We start from the raw sequence: 20,919 nt of genomic DNA on the forward strand, positions 1-20,919 counted from the left end.
CAACGGAGCTGAGCCGTAAGCCACAGCGCAGACTAACAGGATCACTGTGGTCGCGTTAGCGTTACAGGTATGGTCAGGAATCTAGGTCTGTCTCGATTTAGGCAAAGACAGGAAAACACAAGAGCCAGGACACAGACAGACGAGCGGTGGAACATACGACACTGAGTCCAAGTCCAACCAGGAACAAGTTGAGGGCTGTGGCAAGGTCACAGTATAATAACAAACTAGAATTAACATATTGTCCTTGAATGCCTCTTCAATGCACAGCACCTCTGACCACGAGACCCCAAAACTGAAGAAATTCCCTCAAAGCATTCCTGAGATATCACCGTCACATGACCGACAACCTGAAAACATGACGACTCCAGCCACGACAGAGACGCCCAAACATGCATCAGAAGAAACGGGCTGGACTCTCCTGCACTGAAGCACGTTCAGTGTTAGGTGGGCACCGTAAAGACATGGACCTAAAAGACTCAACACACAACACAAAACCAGTCTTTGCCTGTTTTCTACACTCAAACTATGGCACATATAGAACCCCTGCGTCGGACCCAGTCGGTTTTTTAGATGTTCAGTTTGAGTTTCTCAGCTGTTTGTCACCTGCAGGCTGCGGTTTGTACTGAGGGTGGACTGGGTTACACTGAGGCGTCTCTGCAAACATAAGCTGTTTGAAAGTAAAGGTTTGTGCGTTCCTCCGGTTTGTGCGATTAAACTCCACATTACGCCCTGATGTGGCGACAATTATGATGATGATGATTATAGTGATTGGAAGGGGCTCGCCACTAAACGCTGCCTCAGTGATGTTAATGGACTGTTCACTCGACCTTGCGATGGCTGTAATCTTGGCGTTATCAGTGTTTGTGTATTTGCAGATGTGTTTTATTCTGTTGTTTTGCAGTGAGCTGCCTCAGGCCCAGATGGCTTTTGTTGATTTAAAGCAGCCAAAGCTGTTTGCATACAGCTTCTGCAGAAATGCCAATCATTTTTACAAAAGCAGCGTCTCCGCACTGAATATGGGACTAACTGAGTCCAGTCACTTTCCACCACCGAGCGTCATGAAAAGTGACGATAGGCTTTTTATTGTGGGGATGATAGATAATGATCACACATAATGAAGCTGTGGAGAGAACCACTATTTAACGCTCCCTCACTGATGGATATTAATACAATTACTGCTGCTGTCGGCCCGAATGAATAAGACACTGTTAAAAAGTGTGTGTTCATCTACACAACCTCTACACACCTCAGTGTGCGCCTGCAGCAGACGTCAGCTTTAAAAGCTGCCTTGTCTTTATCCAGGTGCACATTATGGCACCTGGGGGAAAAGCATTAAACGCACTCAGAGCTGGAAGTTCACTTCATTGTCTGATGTTTTTGTTCTGGCTGTTTGGAGGGAAAGACGGTCTAAGTACGTTAAATGTTCTCTGGCTCTTACGTTGCCCTGGGAAACAGTACGAGACGTTTTACGCCATTTTCTGATGATTGACAACATGTACATTGCAAACAAAGCTGGTTTCTGTCACGTTGGGTCCATTTTCTCGCACTGATCCGTGAACACGCGTCATTTTCCTCAGTGGCTTGATTTGAATAAAGTTACATTAAATTAAATTATGTTACAGGAGGGTTTTAGATGATTGACAGCTGTGATTGGCGCCCGATACTGTGGCTCCGCCCCTGGTCGCTGCACAGAATCTGATTGGAAAATGTGTCATAAAGCAAGATGGCCGCCGCCACGTTCACGAGTTTTACATAGTGACAGGAAGTGATGAGGTGTCGTACACATTTGTCTCCAGTCTGTGGTCAGGCCTGTTAAGTCCTGTGTGAAGTCTGGACTGAGCAGAGACCTCAGGCTCCAGGTCAGCACAGACCAACACACACACACACACACACACACACACCCTAACACACAGACGAGCACACACACACACACAGACCAACACACAGACGAGCACACACACACACACACACACACACAGACCAACACACATTGATTGACCCAGTCGATAAAAACACAATATGCAGCTCAGCAGGAATCAATCAACAAGGAAGCACAAGTTGGAGGTGTTTCATCCTATCAAACACGTGTGTGTGCGTGCGTGCGTGTGTGTGTGTGTGGGTGGCAGAGCCAATGCAAGCTCTTGATTGGCTGAGTCAATCATGACTGATGAGGGAAGGTCACTAGAGAGACAGCACATTCGTCCAACTACAGAGATGAAAGTAATCAGGCAGGTCACATAAAAATCTGTGTGTGCGTTAACTTGTTAATTACATCAGCTGATCAGTGACCAGGAAAATATTTCACTGAAAAAAAAAAAAAAATCATGCAAGTATTGATAATGTGAACAGCCATTAAAACACATGGACCTGATCATTTTCATTACTAATCTTTCTGTTAATCAATCAATTAATAAACGATTCATTACGAAAACAAACATCCTGCAGCCTAAAACAGCATCTCAAAGGCAGCCAGTGAGCCGACACACAGTCACAGGTGTGTTCCTTCTATCACTGCGAACATCAAGCAGCAGGAGCAGCTCTGCTAAGGCAGGAAGGAGCCAAACAGCTGCAGAGCCACTGACGTGCAGATGTGACACTACAGGATCAACCTGTGAACTAAAGGAACCTAATGTGTGCGTGTTATTTCTGACTTCAACATGTTTGATGGTGAACCAGCAGCATCACCAGCAGACAAACAACAAACAACGGCCTGATTTTCATCCTGTGACGCGTCTTCTCTCTTCGCCTCATTTTCCAGGGAGAAGATGAAGATAATTAGCGTCAGTACGACGACTTTTGGCTGCTTCCTTACATCCCTCATGCCGCCTGTTCGCCGCGAGCCACACAACACACCCGGTCCATTTGTACGAGCTCCAGCTTATTAAAAACCACTTTAACACGCTATGATGGCTCTTCTGCCTGCTCACACACACACAACAGACACACTCGGAGACGCAAACTCTCTTGCCAAACAATTGGTACACACACACTTAACACTTACACTGGATACACACACACACACACGGTGTCTTGTTTCTCCCACGTGGTTTAATAACACTCTGTGTCTCTTTGTTACACACACTCTGTAATTAGGACGGTGTCTCTCATGGCTTGTTGAGATCTACACAGACACACACACTGTTGGTTAACGTCCCTGTGCTGCAGTGAACAGTCCAACCTGAACACAACGAACTTAACTTCAGGGATCAGTTCTTGTGCAGACACGGCTGGACTGGGCCCCAAGAGACCCAGGTTGACTTTGGACTCGTCAGGTCCTCTATCCTCTACCTTTAAAACCACCGCTGGGTCATGAGAAGATGTAGCCAGATGTGACATCACCTGTGGGTTTGAAACCCAGAGCTGCAGCCTGTGGTCGTGAAGCAGGACGTTCCCCATGAGGAGCCGGAGGGTTTTGTCCGTACTCGGACCAACACTGACCCAACGTCCCTCCTGCCGCCTGCTGAACTACACGTTTTATTCTCTCCAGCTCCAACATGTTCAGACACAAAGTCGTGTTTGGTGACTTCACCTGTGCACCTGCAAAGAGCGACTCCAACTATCGGGCCTGTATTTTGGTGCAAACATGGGTCCCATCTATGAGACTGGAAGAAACCAGACTCAGACTTTTCACACAATCTCCCATTTTCTTAGCGAGCTCACAGAGCAGAAAGAGAAGCAGCTCATGTAGAAAGAAATGTGTAAATGAAGCAGCCGGCTCACAGAAGAGCAGGAGGTCGCTGTGGCTCTGATTGTAACTGGGTAAGAAAATGACCGGGGGAAAATCCCTGAGAAATCCTGCCTGAACCGGGTTTCATTCAGGAGCAGCTGCACAAATCCTTCTCGAGACGAACAGCGTTTAAAAAGTGAGACAGCAACAATAAATATCTGAGCGTCAGCTGTCAATGCCTCTGGAAACTGTTCAGTCACCAGCCAAAAGATGCAGAGGTCTGATATGCAGCTGCTCAACACGCAGCCCTTTTGCAAAATGCATATGTGGCATTTTGGAAAGCAGCAGTTTAGGACTGACTGAGGTGAGACGGAGATTCCCCTCATGGTTCTCTAATGCTGTTTGCTTCCTCCTTCCTCCTGCACAGACCAGGATCTAATGGAGACATCCTGCCCTTCTTCACTGAGCTGCAGCCTCTTTTCTATTAGACACACACTTATGAATGCAGCTCATGCTTTCTCACTCACACACACACACACACACACACACAAACACAGACACACACACAGAGACAGAGACACACACACACACAAACACAGACACACACACAGAGACAGAGACACACACACACACACACACAGAGACAGAGACACACACACACACACACACGGTGCCTTCGAGCTGACATTTTTGCTCTGTCATCAACACTGGATCTCAAGATCTTGAGTACACAGGGAGGAAGTGCATCTCTACAGTGTGTGTGTGTGTGTGTGTGTGTGTGCGTGCGTGCGTGTGTGTGTATGTGCTCTGTATAACAACAATTTCCCCAAACACTTTCAGCCAAAGGAAAAGGATGTTTGTCTTTCTGTGGGTGTGAGGACACATTTAACTTCAGTACTATCTCTGTGAGGACATGTTGTCAAAAGGCTGTTTGAAGGTTCAGACCTGGTTTCAGGGTCAGGTTAGAACCAGACTGAGGTCAGAACCAGGTTCAGGTTAGACTCAGGCTGAGGTTAGAACCAGGCTGAGGTCAGAACCAGGTTCAGGTTAGGGTTGGGGTAAAGGGCTGGTTTATTACCTGCAGCTGTTAGCGGGGCACTGGGAACCAGTCTGGGTATGACGGCTCCTACCGGCCGACTACAGGACAAGCCTCTTTCCTCCAATGTGTTTCTGACAAAGACTTTTTGGGAATAAAAACCACTTTGATCTCGTCCTGCTGGGGAAAAAGACTCGTCTTTTCTGACAGAAACATGGAACAGGGTGAAATGTAAACCCTGCATTAGACGCAGCCTCATTCTGAGGCGTCAGAATCAGTTTCTCCGTCAGCGTCTTTCAGGCTGGTTGAGGACGTGACAGCAGCAGTTGGTGGCTGTTTGACAGAGATCACCGCCTGGTTCATTTCTGCAGTACAGAAACTGCTGCAGGTTCAACTGGTCTAACACTTTCGTCCGATACAGACTGAGAATGTGTGCTAGCTTAGCAACATCAACGCTACAAACGACCCATAATGCAACACGCGAAGACAAAAACATCTATTTAATCCAAAACTTCGGCATCAAACGTTAGATTTTAGTTCCAGCCTGTGCAGAATCAACACCATGAAAACCGACTCACGCTGTCAGGTTAACGTGACAAATGTTAGCGGCACATGTTCACGGGGAACACGGCTCACGTGTCAGTAAAGGATGCAGTTTGACATTTTAGGACATTCTCTTGAGAAAATGGATCAGTTTCAGTTCCAACTTCAGGAAGAGCACGTCTGAGCTCCTAATGGAGAATATATTCTAATTTAAATGTCATGCAGACTGTTGCTCTTGAGTGATAACATGCTTAAAACCTTCATGAAACAGCACGAGCTGCTAAGTATTCTTTAAATGTCAAAGCCTCAGTTTCATTAAACACAGAAGAAGCTGTTGTGTTGAGCGTGACCTGAATCACGGCATCGTCTGAAACCGGCTGCAGCAGCCGAAACACCGACTCTGTCCTTGGTGCGTGCAGAGATGCCAAGTTACACTCACGGCTGCTAAAACAGGAGCCGCTGTGAGACCAGGACCACATGATCCTCCACAGGTTCAGACACTCTTTAACCTCCCACATCTCATTAAACCCTCTCAAACGCTTTGGATAAAAGTTGATTTATCAGGAACCAGCTGCTGTTACAGGCCCGTGGCTCCACTGAGGATCCAGGAGGGTTAAACACACACACACAGCGGCTGCTCTACCTGATGGGCTTTTAAATAAGACTAAATATCACAACATTTGGCTGTTTTTTAAAAGCCTTGTCGACAACAAGAAAAAAAAAAAAGAACCGAATAAATGAATAATTCATTCCAACTCAACTCATTTGTAAAGTCACAATTTATGCACAAGTGGAAAAAAAAACTGAAATCCAAGTTCTAAAGTGCCCAAATGTATGTCAGAGGTGACACGTGGAGGTCACACACAGGCGGCATCCATGTCATCCAAGAACCATCATCATTTGCGTCTGCGGAGCTCGATCTGCACAATGTCGACCGACCGACGTCTAACAGCGGACTACCCCGTAACAGCACACTGCAGCAAAACAGCCAATTTATGTCCATTCAGAGCCAAAACTAAACCCATGGGAGCCTCCCTCGCACTGCATTAAATAACCAATTTGCAGCGAAAACGTCATTACGGGAATAGTCCTCCGCCAAACGATGTCATTACGGTAACGACAGCCTCTCTAGCCTAGTGTGGCAGATAGATACGGGTGCACCCAGGCTAAGACATCAGTCACTCACTGTGTTCGGAGTCCTTCATGCCCGGCTGCCTGACGCCATGAAGTTAATGCCTCACACACCATTATGGAGGAAGTGCTGCTCTCAGTCCCACTGTATAACGGCACCACCACCACTTACTGCTGCCTTAATCGCTGCATATTTAAGCTGGACTTCCACAGCGAAGGCGTGAAGAACGAGCACGCCGCCGAACGTGGCTAATGTTACCGAGTGTGTACTCAGGCTGCTGTCAATTTTTATTGTGTTATGGGGTCATTAACTCCCTGGGTAATCCCCGCAGGCAACAATAAAATCGAAAACTTAAATGACATGGTTAATCACGACACTATTACCGCGAGTCGAGATGAATCTGTGGAAGAATGTAAATTATTCCACCAGCATCGGCCGAGCCTCCCGCTGCTCCACGTCTGCTGCACCTGTAATCATGTCAGTCAGTCGGGGCTAATCGCCGCACAGCGAGGTGCACTTCTGCCCGCGAAGCATCATTATGGAGGGAAAATTCAGGCGGGAAGTCAGGTATGTAGGCGATGGCTGTTTCAGTCACTGGGGAGGCGAAGGCGAAGCTACAGCTGCCTCATACAGAAGCACCTGAGCTGAGTTTGTGTGGTTCATCGTGCGGCAGCAAACATGTTAAACGTGTGCAGGCAGGTGATCCGGCGCTAATGAAAAACAGCAGCTTTAAGTTCAACCCTCACTTAAAGCAGATTGATCTGCCAAAGTGCAGTTTTCTACAGCAGGCTAATTTCACCGCTCCACGCTTGTCGTCTTCTAACAAGTGCTTTTCATTCTGGTCGACTAACAGGGCCTCATTTAGATGCCAGGTGAATGCAATTAACTGTCTTTGCAGAATACAAAACCATCCACACTCTAAGCTCCGAGGACTCCGAGACGGAGATCTGCTGCTCTTTAAAGAAAAAAAAAAAAAAGCTCCCATGAACTTCAGCGCGTTTCATTGTGAAGCTGCAGCTCTTTGATAGAATCAGGACTGCTCGGAAAAAAAGTTCCCAACAGGGATGACAAAAAAAAAAAAAAAAGACAATGTCAGACTGACTTTGAGGCTCAGGGACGCCTGATAGAGACGCCGCTCAGACTGTGATAAGTCAGTAATTCGGGACATATATAAACTGTAATAGAAAACACTGGTGGAAATCTATTGATAAAGAGCAACACATCATTTATCTTATTCATTTTCTCATTCACCTCTTTATTCATGGCGCTCTAATAAAGTGCTGACCTTGTCCCGTTGGCTGCTGATGTGATGCAGCCACTTGAGTTCACTTCAAGTGTTCCTGAAAGACCAACTCAGCTCATGTCAAGTAGACCACATAGCAGAAAAAGTCTCTCCCCGCTCCGTCCTGACGTCTCTTTGTCCGCTCTCCGGCTTTAATCACAGTAATGCAGCTCATGGAGGCGTAATGGGAATGACGGACCCTGGGCTGGGTTACAGGCAGCGGTCCTGACAGTCAGGTAGCAGCCATGAATACAGAGCAGGCGCTCAGATCTGCAGGACTGTAATCTAATGGAGTAACAGTCAGATCGAGCTATGAGCTACTCTACATCGAGCCGAGTGCTGCTAACAAAGCGAGTCTGAACTTTTAGACGAGCCCGCGGACTGTTCGCCACACGTCCGATTTGATTTATGTTCTGAGAAATTCACTCTTGTCAGACCTTCCTCCCAGCTGAAAGATTATTTATTAATTATTTTATCAAGTTTAGATTTTGTGATGTCGTGTGTCCTGCAGCTTTTGAGGATATGTCTCCATTTTTAAAAGACGATACAACAGTTTTTAGACGGCACCTTTGAAATAGTGGCCTGACCTCAGCTTGACTCATATTAAAGACAGGCTTTTAAACCTATTCTCCACAGTCTCCATGTTCACCTGCTGCTGCTGCTGAATTCAGTGCAAGGTCCGCCTCACAGAGTTCATCAGTGGGTCAACACTTTCTCCCTCAGTCCTGTTAAAGTGCCATGAATGAACCAGCTGGTGAACATAGTGGAGCATTTAGCAGCTAAAGAGCCAGAGGGTTCCCTCAGGAGGTGGTGGAGACCAAACCCAGAGCTCAGACTGAGGGTGGACACAGACACTGGTCCATATGGATCAGCCATAAAGCATTTAGTATATAGAATACTGAGTATTATCTATTATCTAATCTATTAAATACATGAAGTAAAAAAGTATTTGTCTCTGACAAGGAGTAGAAGTATAAAGAACAAAAATTCAAATACAAGCTACTGTACCCAAGTACTGCACTGTGTTTTTGATGTTACAGTTTGAGTTGAACATGTGAAAAGTCAAGTGACTGGAAATGTTTTTCAGTGATGTTTCACTGGACTGTCTTACCTTTACCTTCCTGATGACAGAGTGTAATACCTCACCTGTCCACCTGTGGCGCTATGCAGTTACCTCCACCACTGACTGATGGGGTTAAACATCTTTTTTTTTTTTTTACCCAGAACTCTCTCTGTCTCCCTCCCATAATTCCCTGGTGCAGGATGTGAATAAAACCAGAAACAAGAGACTGTCTTACCGTAGGCGGAGTCACCTGCAGGCTCCTGATTCCGTGACGTCGCCAACACGTCGGCTGCACAAAAAAAAAAAACCACGACACAACCACAGTCAGCACACGAGTTCATCTGGTTTCCTAAAATTCTCACATTCATCTCATTTATTGTCCAGTTTATTGTCTGTATCACTGCTGCAGTTTTACACTCTGCTGGCTTTTACACTGTGTACACCTCATTCTGTATCTGTTATCGTTATTGTGGCTGTAAAATGGCAGGTTTATCTCACCATGGCAGCTGTCTGAGCGAAACGAGTGGTCGCCCTCGATATCCTGCTCAAACCCCGCCCTGCAGACACAGACGAGAGAGACGTTTAGACAAAAGAATAAAATCAAGTGAAGAACAAAACCAGACCGTGTCTTCTCTCACGTCGGTTGCTGTGGGTTACCGTTGCCTGGGTAGTTAATCGATGACGTGTCTCCAAGGCAACCAGATAACAAGTTAAGACAACGATAATTAGATTGTGTCACACAGTTCATGTCCAGCTCATCATTTAGTTTGAAAGCCGGAGAGGTTGCCTGGGGAGAGAAAGTCAACAAATTCACCTTCTTCTTTGTCATCCAATTAGGAGAGAAAAAGGTGAGACTCGTCCAATCAGAGGACAGACAGTGACAAAAGCGACCATGAAACCCACAGTGATACACACTGAGCTTCAGCAGTAAAGTGAGGCGAGGTATGTGTCAGCGCAGCTCCAGTAAATGAAGCTATTTACTTTCCCCACAGCGTCTCTGGCTCCGTCCCAGCTGTTTACTGCTTCCACTGACGTTTCCATCTGACCTTCAAACCAGTTTTTAAAAGGAGCAGCAATCAGGTTTTACTGCACCGTGGCACAAACAACTGCAGCGTAATGGCAGAGTCAGACAGAGGAGACTGGTTGGTAATTCTCACTGGGAGTCATGGATTCATTCAAACCTCTTCTTCCAATAAAAGACACTGGTTTTATTCACAAACAGGAAACTAAACCCTTCTCCAAATCCACTACACAGTCCGCTAAGTCAAATGTGCCGAAATCTCTTCCAGAAATAATGTTTTCACGCTGTCACTTCTACTTTGCTGTTTTTGAAAATGAATATCAACCATTTCACATTAAAAGCCTCCCACTCTGGGTTCTGGGTAGGCTTTTAATGTGAAGGGGGCATTATGTGAAGGGGCATTATTTCATTGTGAATGAAAACAGTATTTTCTGTTACAGTGAAACTGAGCGCGGCAGAATGATGAGCACAACAGAAGTGTGTTGTACTGATGGAACCGGTACTGCAGAAATGTGCATTATGCTGGATTTATATGTAGAGCAGTACAGTCCAGGTAATTTTATCCATTTATCCTTTATCTGTTCAAGCAGGCTGCTACTGGAGAGCAGTGAATCTTTTCCTGCAAACAAAGTTAACAGCAAACTCAGATGAGGAATATCAGCAGAAACCTTGCACAGTGTCAGCTAAGGAGGGGAGAAAGTCAAAAAAGGTATCACGGGTGTGCTCAGAGAAATTTCCATTAGACTCATCAAATATAAAACAGCCTTTTGTAGTCAGGTGGTTAATGACTGACAAAGGCAGCAAAACAAACTGAACCACTGAAGCTTTATTGTGAATGTTGAGATGCATAAACAGCCTTTCTAAATAACGTGCAACAAACAAATTCATTCCATGTAAGAACAGGTAGATTTTCCATCCAATTTCTTTGTGTCGTGCCAAATCACAAAAACATCATCTCAACTATCCATCTAAAGACAAAAACAACGAACCAAGTTACAGCTTTAAATCTACAACAGGTGTGAAGATTCTTTGTGTTTCTGAGACAGAACCGTTCATCAGTCTGATCACATCGAGCCCACGTCCTCATTTATTTCCCATGATGTGTTCTCTGCTTATCATGTTCTGCCTGTATTGGCAAAAACATTTTCCACTTGACTGATCCAGTGACTGAAGATGCATTTATTTAAACTTTTTGTGCTTGTTTAATAAAAAGTGACTTCACCTGCTCATCTTCTCTGCGTATTTACAACTTCCTGTTTTCCATTAAAGCGTCTGCTCCCTCCTGTTTCCTCCACATTCATTACTGTCCTCACACTCCATCTGCCTGCACTCACACCTCCAACTCAGAACTCTCTCACTTGTGTTCCTTTTGCACCTCAGCAGATGCAGTGGTGTGATGGTGCAATCAAAAGTTTAAGGCCACACAGACTGAACTGGCCTTGAAAGTTTGGTGGACACATGCAGGAACTCAGTGAACTACAATATGAACTACAATATGTGCATGTTGTCTTATTTTGAAATGACTTCCTGTGTTGTTGTAGTTCCTGTTCCTCTGCACCCTTTTGGATTGCCTTGTTCGTTTGTTCAGTTCTGGATCTGGACTAGACTCCCAGGGTAATGCCAGGTTAAGTCTGAAACCTGGTGTTACTTATTTTCTGAGCCCATCCTGTCACAGCAGATTCAGTGCATCATGTGACAGGCATCGTGCACTAACAGCTTTAAAGTTCAACAAATAAGCACGAGCCAGAAGCCCCATGAACCATCAACAGCACTAACGCTAACCTTAAGCTAGCCCCGGACTAACATGCTAGTTTACAGGCTGATCTGGATGAGTCTCCAGCACCTTAAGAAACTGGACGTGGCCGATCAGGTCACTTTCATCATCTTCACCAATATTTACAGGAGACGTTCGTCTTGGGGGGCACTGAAGGCTAAAACAACATCACAGCAGGTTGTGTGTGTGTTTGGGCATAATGTTACACACCTGTAGTTCAGTTTACAGTGGCAGGACGGGTTACGGACTCTTTAACTCTTACAAGACTCTTTTGCTCCCCAGTCATTCACAAATCAATTAGGGAGGACTCGTGTTTTTCAGTCGCCTACTTGAGTGCCCATCATCTACACCATGTCCCTGTATCATGGCTGGACAAAAGGGAAGGCCACCGCTCTGAAACCAGAGGGCTGGAGGTAGTTGGAGCACATCAGAGCACTGGAAGAAAAGTTTGACTGTCCACATACTTTTGGCCACGTAGTGGATCTGGTATATTTGTGTCTGTATAAAAACAAGATATAAAAGATAAATGAATTATGCAACACGAGAGGAACATGGCGATCACATTTAATGACCTCTAAATGTTTGGATTCATTATGAAATCATTATGCTTTCTGCTCTGCACTCTATATTTACCTCTCCTCCACCTCACATATTTGCTAACTCCTCCGCCCCCTCAGTCACTCAATATTTATCTCACTTATCACTCAGTCCGTCCCCCCCCCCCCCGGTCTCTGCAGCTTCATTTCCAGCAGCGTGGGCTGAGCTGTAAGGGAGAAGAGAGAGAGAACAGGAGGAGGTTGTTGTGACGGCGAGCCGCTATAAATCCCCAACCCTCTTGGGCACCTAAACGCCTCGTTCATCTAGCAGGGAGCGGCTCAGAGGAGGGGATGGAAATAGACTCAGGCAGTTGCAAAATGCAGCCAAGTTATTATGTTCTCTGACTGAAGCTCCACAGTGGAACCATTAACAGGTTCCTGTGGCTGTAAAACGTAAGTACGATGTAGAAAAGTCTGCAGAAACCTTCAGTGTCCTGAACTATTCTCTTCTTCCACTGTAGGTTTCAGCTTTTGTTCTGTCGACGCTGTTTGTTGCTACAGGTTCATTTCACAATAAAATACTGTTCCTCAAACACGACACACAGAACCACAGCAGGAAAAATGACTGCACACAAAAAGTAAAAGTCTTCAGGGTCATAGTCAGCGATCTGACGTAAACGAGGTCCAGTGCATTTTCTTCTCAGGGTGTTCGTGGAGTTTGTGCTCTCACAGGTAAACTGGTACCTGACGGTTTCTGACAGGAAGTCCTTGGTTTCAGCAGCGAGGGTCAGGCTGCTGTGGAGCCACGGCTCAGTGACAACAAAGACACAGCAGTTCTTCATTTCACGCTGGGTACTCACTTCAACCATCTCCAGAAGATCCTGGCTGCTGCAGCAGTTTTACCACGTGAAAAAACCTTTCTCTAATTTTACACTTGAAAAGAAGTAATCCGACAAAAGCACATTTGGTCTGCCAGAGGCCCATAAGTGCACAGGCCGCCAGGGGGCAGTTTCCTGATGGAGAGGAAAAATAATGAATGTCCTGTTGTTGGTTTTTAGAACCAAGAGAACAGTGAAGGTCTCAGCTGCGTTTGACATTTGATTTCAGCTGCTTCAGTCTGTTCCACCAGGTTTTGTTCAGAAACATCAGTTTGTCATGTTATCTGGAGTGTGTGTGTGTGTTTTGAGGTTGTCCTACCTCTAGACACACACACACACACACACACACACACACGGTCTCCAGGGAAACAGCCGATTTGCTGCCACGACAACCATCTCCTGTTTTCCCTCTTCCTCCTTCCCTCTGCTGCCTCGTCTTCTCCATCCCTTGTTTTTTGTCTCCCTCTTCTTGACTTCCTGCCTCTTCCTGCCTCTTCAGCTGAAGTTATATAAACCGTTAAACTTCATTTTTCGCTCCAACTCTTTCCATCCATCTCTCTGTCGCCGCTTTTCCCCCTGAGGGGAACCTTCCACTTACCGGCAAAAGTTTGAGAGGCTAAATTCACTTCACTCACAGATTTGCCATCTCTGCCTTTAGAGAACCTCCTGTATCTATGATCCGATCAGCTGCTCTCAGGTCAGCCTACACTCGGTTTGTTTGCCAACGTGGTGGCTTTGGTTATACAGCAGCTAAAAATTCTGCTGATCCACAAAAGGTTGAAACCTTTTTTTGTCGAACCGATAAAAAACTGATCCCAGCAGACAAGGAGGAAAACGCTTCACTTTAAAGCCACAGAAAGAGAGAAAACTGTGGGATTATTAAGGTTTAACAAAAACAAAGACGAACGTGATAAAAAGTGACTGAACCACTGAGAAGAACTTCAGTTTTAATGAAACTCCAACGTGTCACTTCTGAGGGGAAGTCAAAGATTCATGTCTCTGTTAAAGTGACGCGTGTCGCTGCTCTTTCCTCAACAGATCTTTCATTTTACTGATCGGGAGGAGGATACGAAAGTGTTGGGGACTTCACTGAAGGTTTTGATGTTAGCACAAGCAGCTCAGATCCAGGACCAGTGCCTGTTCGGGCCCTGATGTGATCCCCACTGACGCTAATGGAGGATAATCACCGACGTTCCCTCCACTGGAGCACAGAGCCCAGCACAAACTCCCGTCAGCTCACGCCCGTTTAAACACATCATGATGTTTATTAAAGGCAACGATGTCTGCTGATGGACTACATGGGACCCTGAGACTTACTGGATCACGGTTGGAGTTTCTGGAATCAGCAGAGAGAAGTTTCACTATAATACTTTCTCTGCTCTCTGCTTTCTACTCGTGATCCTCAGACTTGGTTCGGTTTGATCTGGGTTGTGCTTTAGTGCTGATTAGCAAATACTAGCATGCAACACGCAGTAACACTTGGCAAAGCAAATAAATGCTTCCACTTTTTTACTGAATGTTAAGAAAACAGATGGGAAGTTAGAAATGTGGTCATTGATAAATCCCTGAACCCACTGCAGCTCTGAGCCAAAGCCAAAAGGGCCGAGACTCAATAAAACTCAAAATCACTTCAGGACCAATCGAGACAGAAGCAGAGTCCGAACCTGCTCAGGAGAACCCACATGCTTCCTGCCTGTGTCAGCTCCTGTCCTCCTGCTTGTTTTACTTCCTTTAACTCAGACACTGATATCTCTCTCTGAGCTAATCCACATCTCTCAGCTTTCACTTCTCCCTTTCCACCTCTTGCATCATATCTTCATCTCCCTCTCAGTTTCCTTCCTCGTGTCTTTTCATCTGCACCGGCTCATCCTGTCCATTTTAATCTTCCTGCAGCAATCTCCTCGTGCTCCGTCTGCTCTCGTTTGTATTAAAGATGCCACTTGTGTTTCTGTGAACCGCTGCTCTGTCGATTTTATCGTTTCCTGTGTGTGAGTTAGACAAAACAGCGTCTTGTTTTTTTTTTGTTTTCGTACAGGTTTCCACTTGAACAAAGATGTCAGGATTCAGAAGTGAATAAAGTGGACCTGAACCAAACTTCTCCCTCTCGTCTATCAGCCCCTCGTGGATAAAAGGCGAGGATAACTGTCAGCACCACGGGCAGGAAAACACAGAAGCTATGACTCTCTGCACCAGTGGTTTCCCTGTGATGAAATGAAGCTCAGTCAGAAAACTCAGTGTTTGTGTCCTCATTTCCAGAAGAACAGACAAAGCTCTTCCTCTAGCTTTTATTTTTCTCCTCCAAACGCAGACTCACGATCCCAGGAAGTGGGAACTTTACCACATACAGTATTTACTACCATCAATAGTAATTTACATGACACACAGCACTGAAATAACCCGATTAGCTCCCCGTTAACCAGCGTTGACTTTAACCAATCGGACGACTCGTCCTCAGATCAATAGAGTATGAAAAGGCCCCCGAGTCTCAGCGAGTCATCGATCGATGCGATGAGGCCCACGAAGAGGAGACGGGCGAATATAAAGAGCTGCCATCTGAGCAGAGCGGCACGCTCAGGCCGAGCGGGATCAATACGGGGATTATGTATGTCTGCTGGAATATTTGTGCCATTGATTGAGTTCACATTTGATGGAACAGGCTCGATTTTTAAAACCAGATCAGCTGTGACAGGAAGACTTCAGACGCCCAGCTCTGATATAAAACAATTCAGATCCTGATCTTAAGGCGGCGTTAGTTCTTTCATAAGAAAAAATCATTTAAGCTGCTTGATTTTTGTTTTCACCAACAATCTAAAGCTGTTTATTATTTAGTTATGGAATCAGTCAGAAAACTTTAATACTGGTCTTTAATGAACATCTAGAGAGATGAAACTTTCCTTCACACGGATGTTTGATGCACTAATATTCTACATTTCACGGCAGATAAAACATCATTTTTAATATGGATATCTGAGGCTCACAACAAACTCCAAATCTGAGGGTTTAACCATAAAGTCCCTAATTATATATATTTACATTCAGCCCATTTGGGAAAAGCTTCTCCAGTAATTTAAAGTGTAGGTGGTTTGTAGTTAATGGGCCAAAACCTGCAGAGATGTTCATTTAAATGCTCCTTTAAATTCCCAGACGCTTCAGCTTGACTCGAAATTCAAGACACGAGAGTCGAGCCTGAAGATGAAATCCCCCGTGTTTCTGTGCTCGACTCCATCAATATGCTGAGCCGAGATGAGATTTTAGCAGCGCACACACACACGCACACACACACACTGCGCAGCAACAAGGAGCTTGTGCGCCACCTCCCGATCAATAACTCCAAAGTGTCAGGTAGCTCCCGCCCACTCCACAACACTTCATGGCCATCGATCGCAGCCACGGCGTCTGTTATTCCGCAATTCCTCCGCTCCCCTTCTCCCCGGCAAATCGAACTGATATTATTTTCATATTTGTCTCTCCAGGGAGGACTTGTTTTAAACCCGGGAGAGCGGCGCGGCGTCTGCAGCCTCCCCATCTGTAAATATCATCAGTTATAAACTCCTGCAGTCGACAGCTGCTCTAAGTTGCTGTTCTCTGCAGCACAGGCCCACTAACCACATCATGGAGTCCTCGCAACGGCTGCACGAGCGGACTCATCTTCACATACGGTATCTGTCTGGGTTTTAATCGCAGCGCGTGATAATGAATCTGAGAGCAGAAACGGCATCAGGTGAAAAGACGAAGACGACCTCAGGCCTGCACAGTAGACTCTGCCTCTGCGTCCTGATGTCACCACCACGGTGCCACGTGGATGTTCGGCCAAATTTGGTTCCAACCCGCAGGATGTTATTTCACGTTTTAGTTAAGACTGAACGAAGGCAAACCGCTGCATATTTCCTGCTGTCAGAGAACAGACCAGCCCGACTGCTTTATGCAGGTTTCATAACTAACATATTTATACCAACAGAGTGCGAGCAGCACATTCCTGCTGACACCTATTCTAACATTTGTTCCCATTATGTTTCCCCATCCATCCTTTCACTCCGTTTGTGGTGTGAAAGGCATCGTGGATTTACATCTTCAGATATACAACCCTTCAGTGGCGGCGGCAGATATACGAGCGGAGCTGTCAGAGCTTTATTAGCTGGCAGATTGATGACGGTTCACAGGCAAGAGGGCGAGAAACAAAGCCAGAGTGACAGACAGAGAGAGGAACAACAGGGAGTGACACGTACTTGAAACCCGGCGCCATGTTGGCACAAGTCCCGGTCCGCAGCCAGATGCAGTATGGGTCACGAGAGGCCAGGCAGGATCTGGAGAAAGAGGGACGTTTTTTGTTTAACTGCAAATCCATTAGTCCAGTCCGACAGCAGCCTCCAAAATGAAAAGGTGCCCGCTGATATAAGGCATCCCCAAACCCCAGACCCCAAACCTGAGGACACATGGCCTGTCTCACACCTTTAAAGGGGCCGTTGGAGGGCTCAGACCAGGTTTTGGGTTTAGGTTAGAACCAGGTTTAGGTCAGGGTCAGGGGCTGGAGGAGGCTTTACATCATCGAGGACTCAAAGAAGACAAAACAGACAAAGGAGAGATGTCATGAGGAACAGCAGCTTTGTTTGTGTCACTGAGGCTTTTCTTCCATTTGTCACAGCTACCTGACGACAGGTGACATGACAGAGGTGTGTGTGTGTGTGTGTGTGTGTGTTAGACATTACAAAGAAAGCGGTTTTGTGTGACAGCTTTGTGTGTTCATGTGTAGACGCAGTTTGTCAGTGATGTCAGGTTATAAATGTTTACTTGAAGATGACAACTATGTGTTTACTCTTGTGGGAAGTGAGGACGTGGGAGACCAGGTTGTGCTGCCGTTCAGTCCTGGATCTGAGGGAAGGGATTCAGGGAGTCAAGTCTTTAGTCCCTGAAGAAAGTCCAAAACAAATTAAAAAGAATTTGGTCAGGTCTTAGGTCTGTTAGAACTAGTCAGGTGTCAAGGCCGTACATTTCCAGACTTGGAGTTAAATCCAGGTCACATCTGAATCTCAAGTCTCCAGTCCTCAGGTCTAGAATCAGCTCCCTGAACATGAACCCAAGTCAAGTCTTAACTCAGCTCCAGTTCCCAGTCCCTCCTGACAAGTCTCTGTTTCAACAAAACCGGGATCAGGTCTTTAGGAAGTCAAGCTTCATTTAAACCACATATGACAGACTAGCAGAGTCCCAGTCCTGAGAACCAGTGGAACAGTGACGTTCCCTCTCGATCCTCTTTGATTTGTGTCGATAATGGAGACACAGCTGGTTGGAGGCTGCTCGGTGCAGCTGTGTTAGCACATCACACATTCATCCTGCGAAGTAATTAAAACAAGGCTGATTAGCGACCGTGTGTGCGCACGTGCACGTGCACGTCTCTCCAGTGATGAATGCGCTCTAATTCGGGCCGTGAGCTCTGTCCCATTCAGTCTAATGACGTCTATAAATAAAGTTCTTTGTGCTCATATTTAACTGTTCAGACTCGGCGTACACCCACTGCCACCGTGCTGCTCGTGGAGCCAAATCAGGCTCCATGGCTCAGAAAGATCCCCATTCTAATTTCTGGATGTTTGCCTGAATTAACTAAATTACAGTGTAGTGTCTGAACCGCTGTGGTTAGAGAACTGAAGCTTCCCGCTATAAAAAGCTGCTTTATCTTAACACAGCTAGATTAGCAGCAGTAATGTGGACCAGGCCAGGGAGCGGTTCAGTTAGACTGAGGCCTGTTTTCTTACTTTTTACAGGATCCGTGTTGGCTGCAGCGGCTGAGCGGGACCCTGATGACACAGCTGCTGAAGGCTACGAACAAAGCATGATGGTCCTTATCCAGCTCCAACCCCAGAACCCTCCTGTCCTCCTGACCCTGGACGTTACACCTGGACACAGAGAGGAGCAGGTATGGTGGTTGGTGTTAAACCTCAGGGTGACAACTACAGCATGTGAACCAAGTCTTACTTGGAGGGGTTGTAGACGTCAATGTCCTCCAGCAGCCTGGACCCGAAGCTGTCGTTAGGATGCGTGCTAGCCAAGACCTTCAGGACTCGGCCATCGTCCGAGCCCAGGAACATCACAGTCCTGTCTTTGTAGGGACCGGCTGAAACGTCCACCACGATCTGGGTCAGCTTAGACCTGGAGGTGGAAACAGATGCTGAGTGATCTGAGTCTCCCAGCCCACTGGGTGAAAATGACCTCTAACACTTATCGCGGTCACATTTTCATGTTAATCACATCTCATTTCTTTCAGCGGCTGGAGGTTTGTCTCCGCACGGCGCGTTGAACAAACTGGTCTGTGTTTCCACATAAAACACAAAGCAAATCATTTTTGGAAATGACAGCAGGACTGTTCTCTCTGCTCCGTGACGCAGCAGCTGCTCCGAGCGAGGGGCCCGTGCAGCCCCATGGACATCAACATCATCATTATCTGGGTCAGCCCAGGCCTTTCCAGAGCGGAGGCTAATTCGTACGTGGAATTAAGAGTCTCGCTCCAATTCCAGACTGGTAATTAGAATCCTTCAGAAACTCATTTAAAACCTGCAGATGCAGATTAAAAAGGTCAGATATTTTCAGAGCAGAGGGGCAGACGCAGAGAAAGAGAGGACTTTCTGTGAGCTGGGATCTAATCAAAGCTGGTACCGATGATTATTCTGGCGGTTTCAGGTTGTGACGGTGGATTCGTTGCCTCTCAGATCTGCTGTAACTTCACAGCTCGGCTTCGGGGTGTAGTTCACATCCTCTTTCCTCCTGACCCCTCAGATCTCTCTCTCTGTTCTTTTATGCTCCCAGCAGAGCTTGATGCTCTGTTATCTGAGCGGACTGAAGCCGAACCAGATTTACTGCAGGTTGGTAAAAAAAGATGTCGCTGTGAAGGGGCTGCATCGGGGGCTCAGAACTGCGATGCAGTGTGTTTCTGGTATTGTGGTGACTCTTTGCATATTATTCCCATGTGGCTATTACCTGCTGGAGGTCCTGGTGAAACAGGGCCGGTCGTTGACGGAGGGAACAGCTTCGTCCATCAGAGGATACGACTTGATGAACGTCAACATCTCATCTGGAAACTGAACTGACGACTTGAACTCTGCGGCCGGGCCGTCGCCTGCACACGTGCCAGGTCTGGAAAACAAAAAGTCTTTTCAGATCTGCTCTTAACTTTTACGTACTGGGACCTTCTTAATGGGTCCAGTTTGAATGTACCTGGATTTAAATGTCTCACCTCGGTCTGGGAACCTGCTCGTCAGGCACTGGAGTCCAGGACGAGTCACTGGTCCGCTGCTCCTTAAACTTCCCATTGAACACTTTCTCTATGTCGTCCATGTAGAAGGCACAGACCGCAGAGCCCGGGATACTGCAGCAAAGCAGAGAGACCAAAGCCTAAAACCTGAACTGAGGCTAAACCGAAACTAACAAACTCCAAAAACCAGAAAATTTTACAAAGAAAAACAGAGTGATTCGCTAAAAGACCTATAGAATCTAGACTGAGTGGAGACGGGGCAGAGCTGTAAAACTGGTACTGACTCACGAGGCATCGAGCAGAAAAACTAAATCTCCTGGATGAAACAACAAATTCAAGGAAGGAGGCAACGAAGAAAAAAGCAGGAACACAAGAGAAGAGTGACATCGTTTCTAACTCACAGAGACAAACGTCTTGTTCTAATGAATGACTGTTGACACAAAAGTGAAGAAGCAGGTGAGAAGGAAGAAGAAGATCAAGTGTTTTGTACCTGTTGGCCTGAGTGGTGAAGACTCCGACCACAGCAGGTCTCTGGTTGATCTGCAGCACGTTGGTCAGAGACTGAAGGACGTCAAAGTAGAAGAAGGAGTCTCCAGGAACCGAACAGTTCAGACGAGCCTGAGCACAAAGACCACAATGTCAGAGCCCGAAGTCCGGACCGGTACTGTGGTCCACCATGACTGGACATCACCCTCTGGATGTTCTAATGTTCAGTGCCTAAAACTCAGTTCAAAGAATCAGAACCAG

The 20,919-nt window shown here is 46.3% G+C and overlaps 1 protein-coding gene across 2 annotated transcripts in view; it reads right to left on the bottom strand.

The window, feature by feature from the left end:
* Nucleotides 1-20,919, bottom strand: part of LOC113126134 (semaphorin-6D-like) — a 92,280-nt gene that overhangs the window by 10,582 nt on the left and 60,779 nt on the right. For both annotated transcript variants that reach the window (XM_026299984.2, XM_026299983.2), the window contains exons 13-20: nucleotides 20,663-20,790; nucleotides 20,155-20,286; nucleotides 19,899-20,054; nucleotides 18,900-19,073; nucleotides 18,680-18,820; nucleotides 17,159-17,236; nucleotides 9,222-9,280; nucleotides 8,959-9,012 (exon numbers count right to left, since the gene is read on the bottom strand). In XM_026299984.2, the coding sequence (XP_026155769.1) occupies nucleotides 8,959-9,012; nucleotides 9,222-9,280; nucleotides 17,159-17,236; nucleotides 18,680-18,820; nucleotides 18,900-19,073; nucleotides 19,899-20,054; nucleotides 20,155-20,286; nucleotides 20,663-20,790 (922 nt within the window). The remainder of the gene's footprint in view (nucleotides 1-8,958; nucleotides 9,013-9,221; nucleotides 9,281-17,158; nucleotides 17,237-18,679; nucleotides 18,821-18,899; nucleotides 19,074-19,898; nucleotides 20,055-20,154; nucleotides 20,287-20,662; nucleotides 20,791-20,919) is intronic.

This window comes from Mastacembelus armatus, chromosome 11 (assembly GCF_900324485.2).
Source record: "Mastacembelus armatus chromosome 11, fMasArm1.2, whole genome shotgun sequence".
Classification (NCBI taxonomy): Eukaryota; Metazoa; Chordata; class Actinopteri; order Synbranchiformes; family Mastacembelidae; genus Mastacembelus; species Mastacembelus armatus.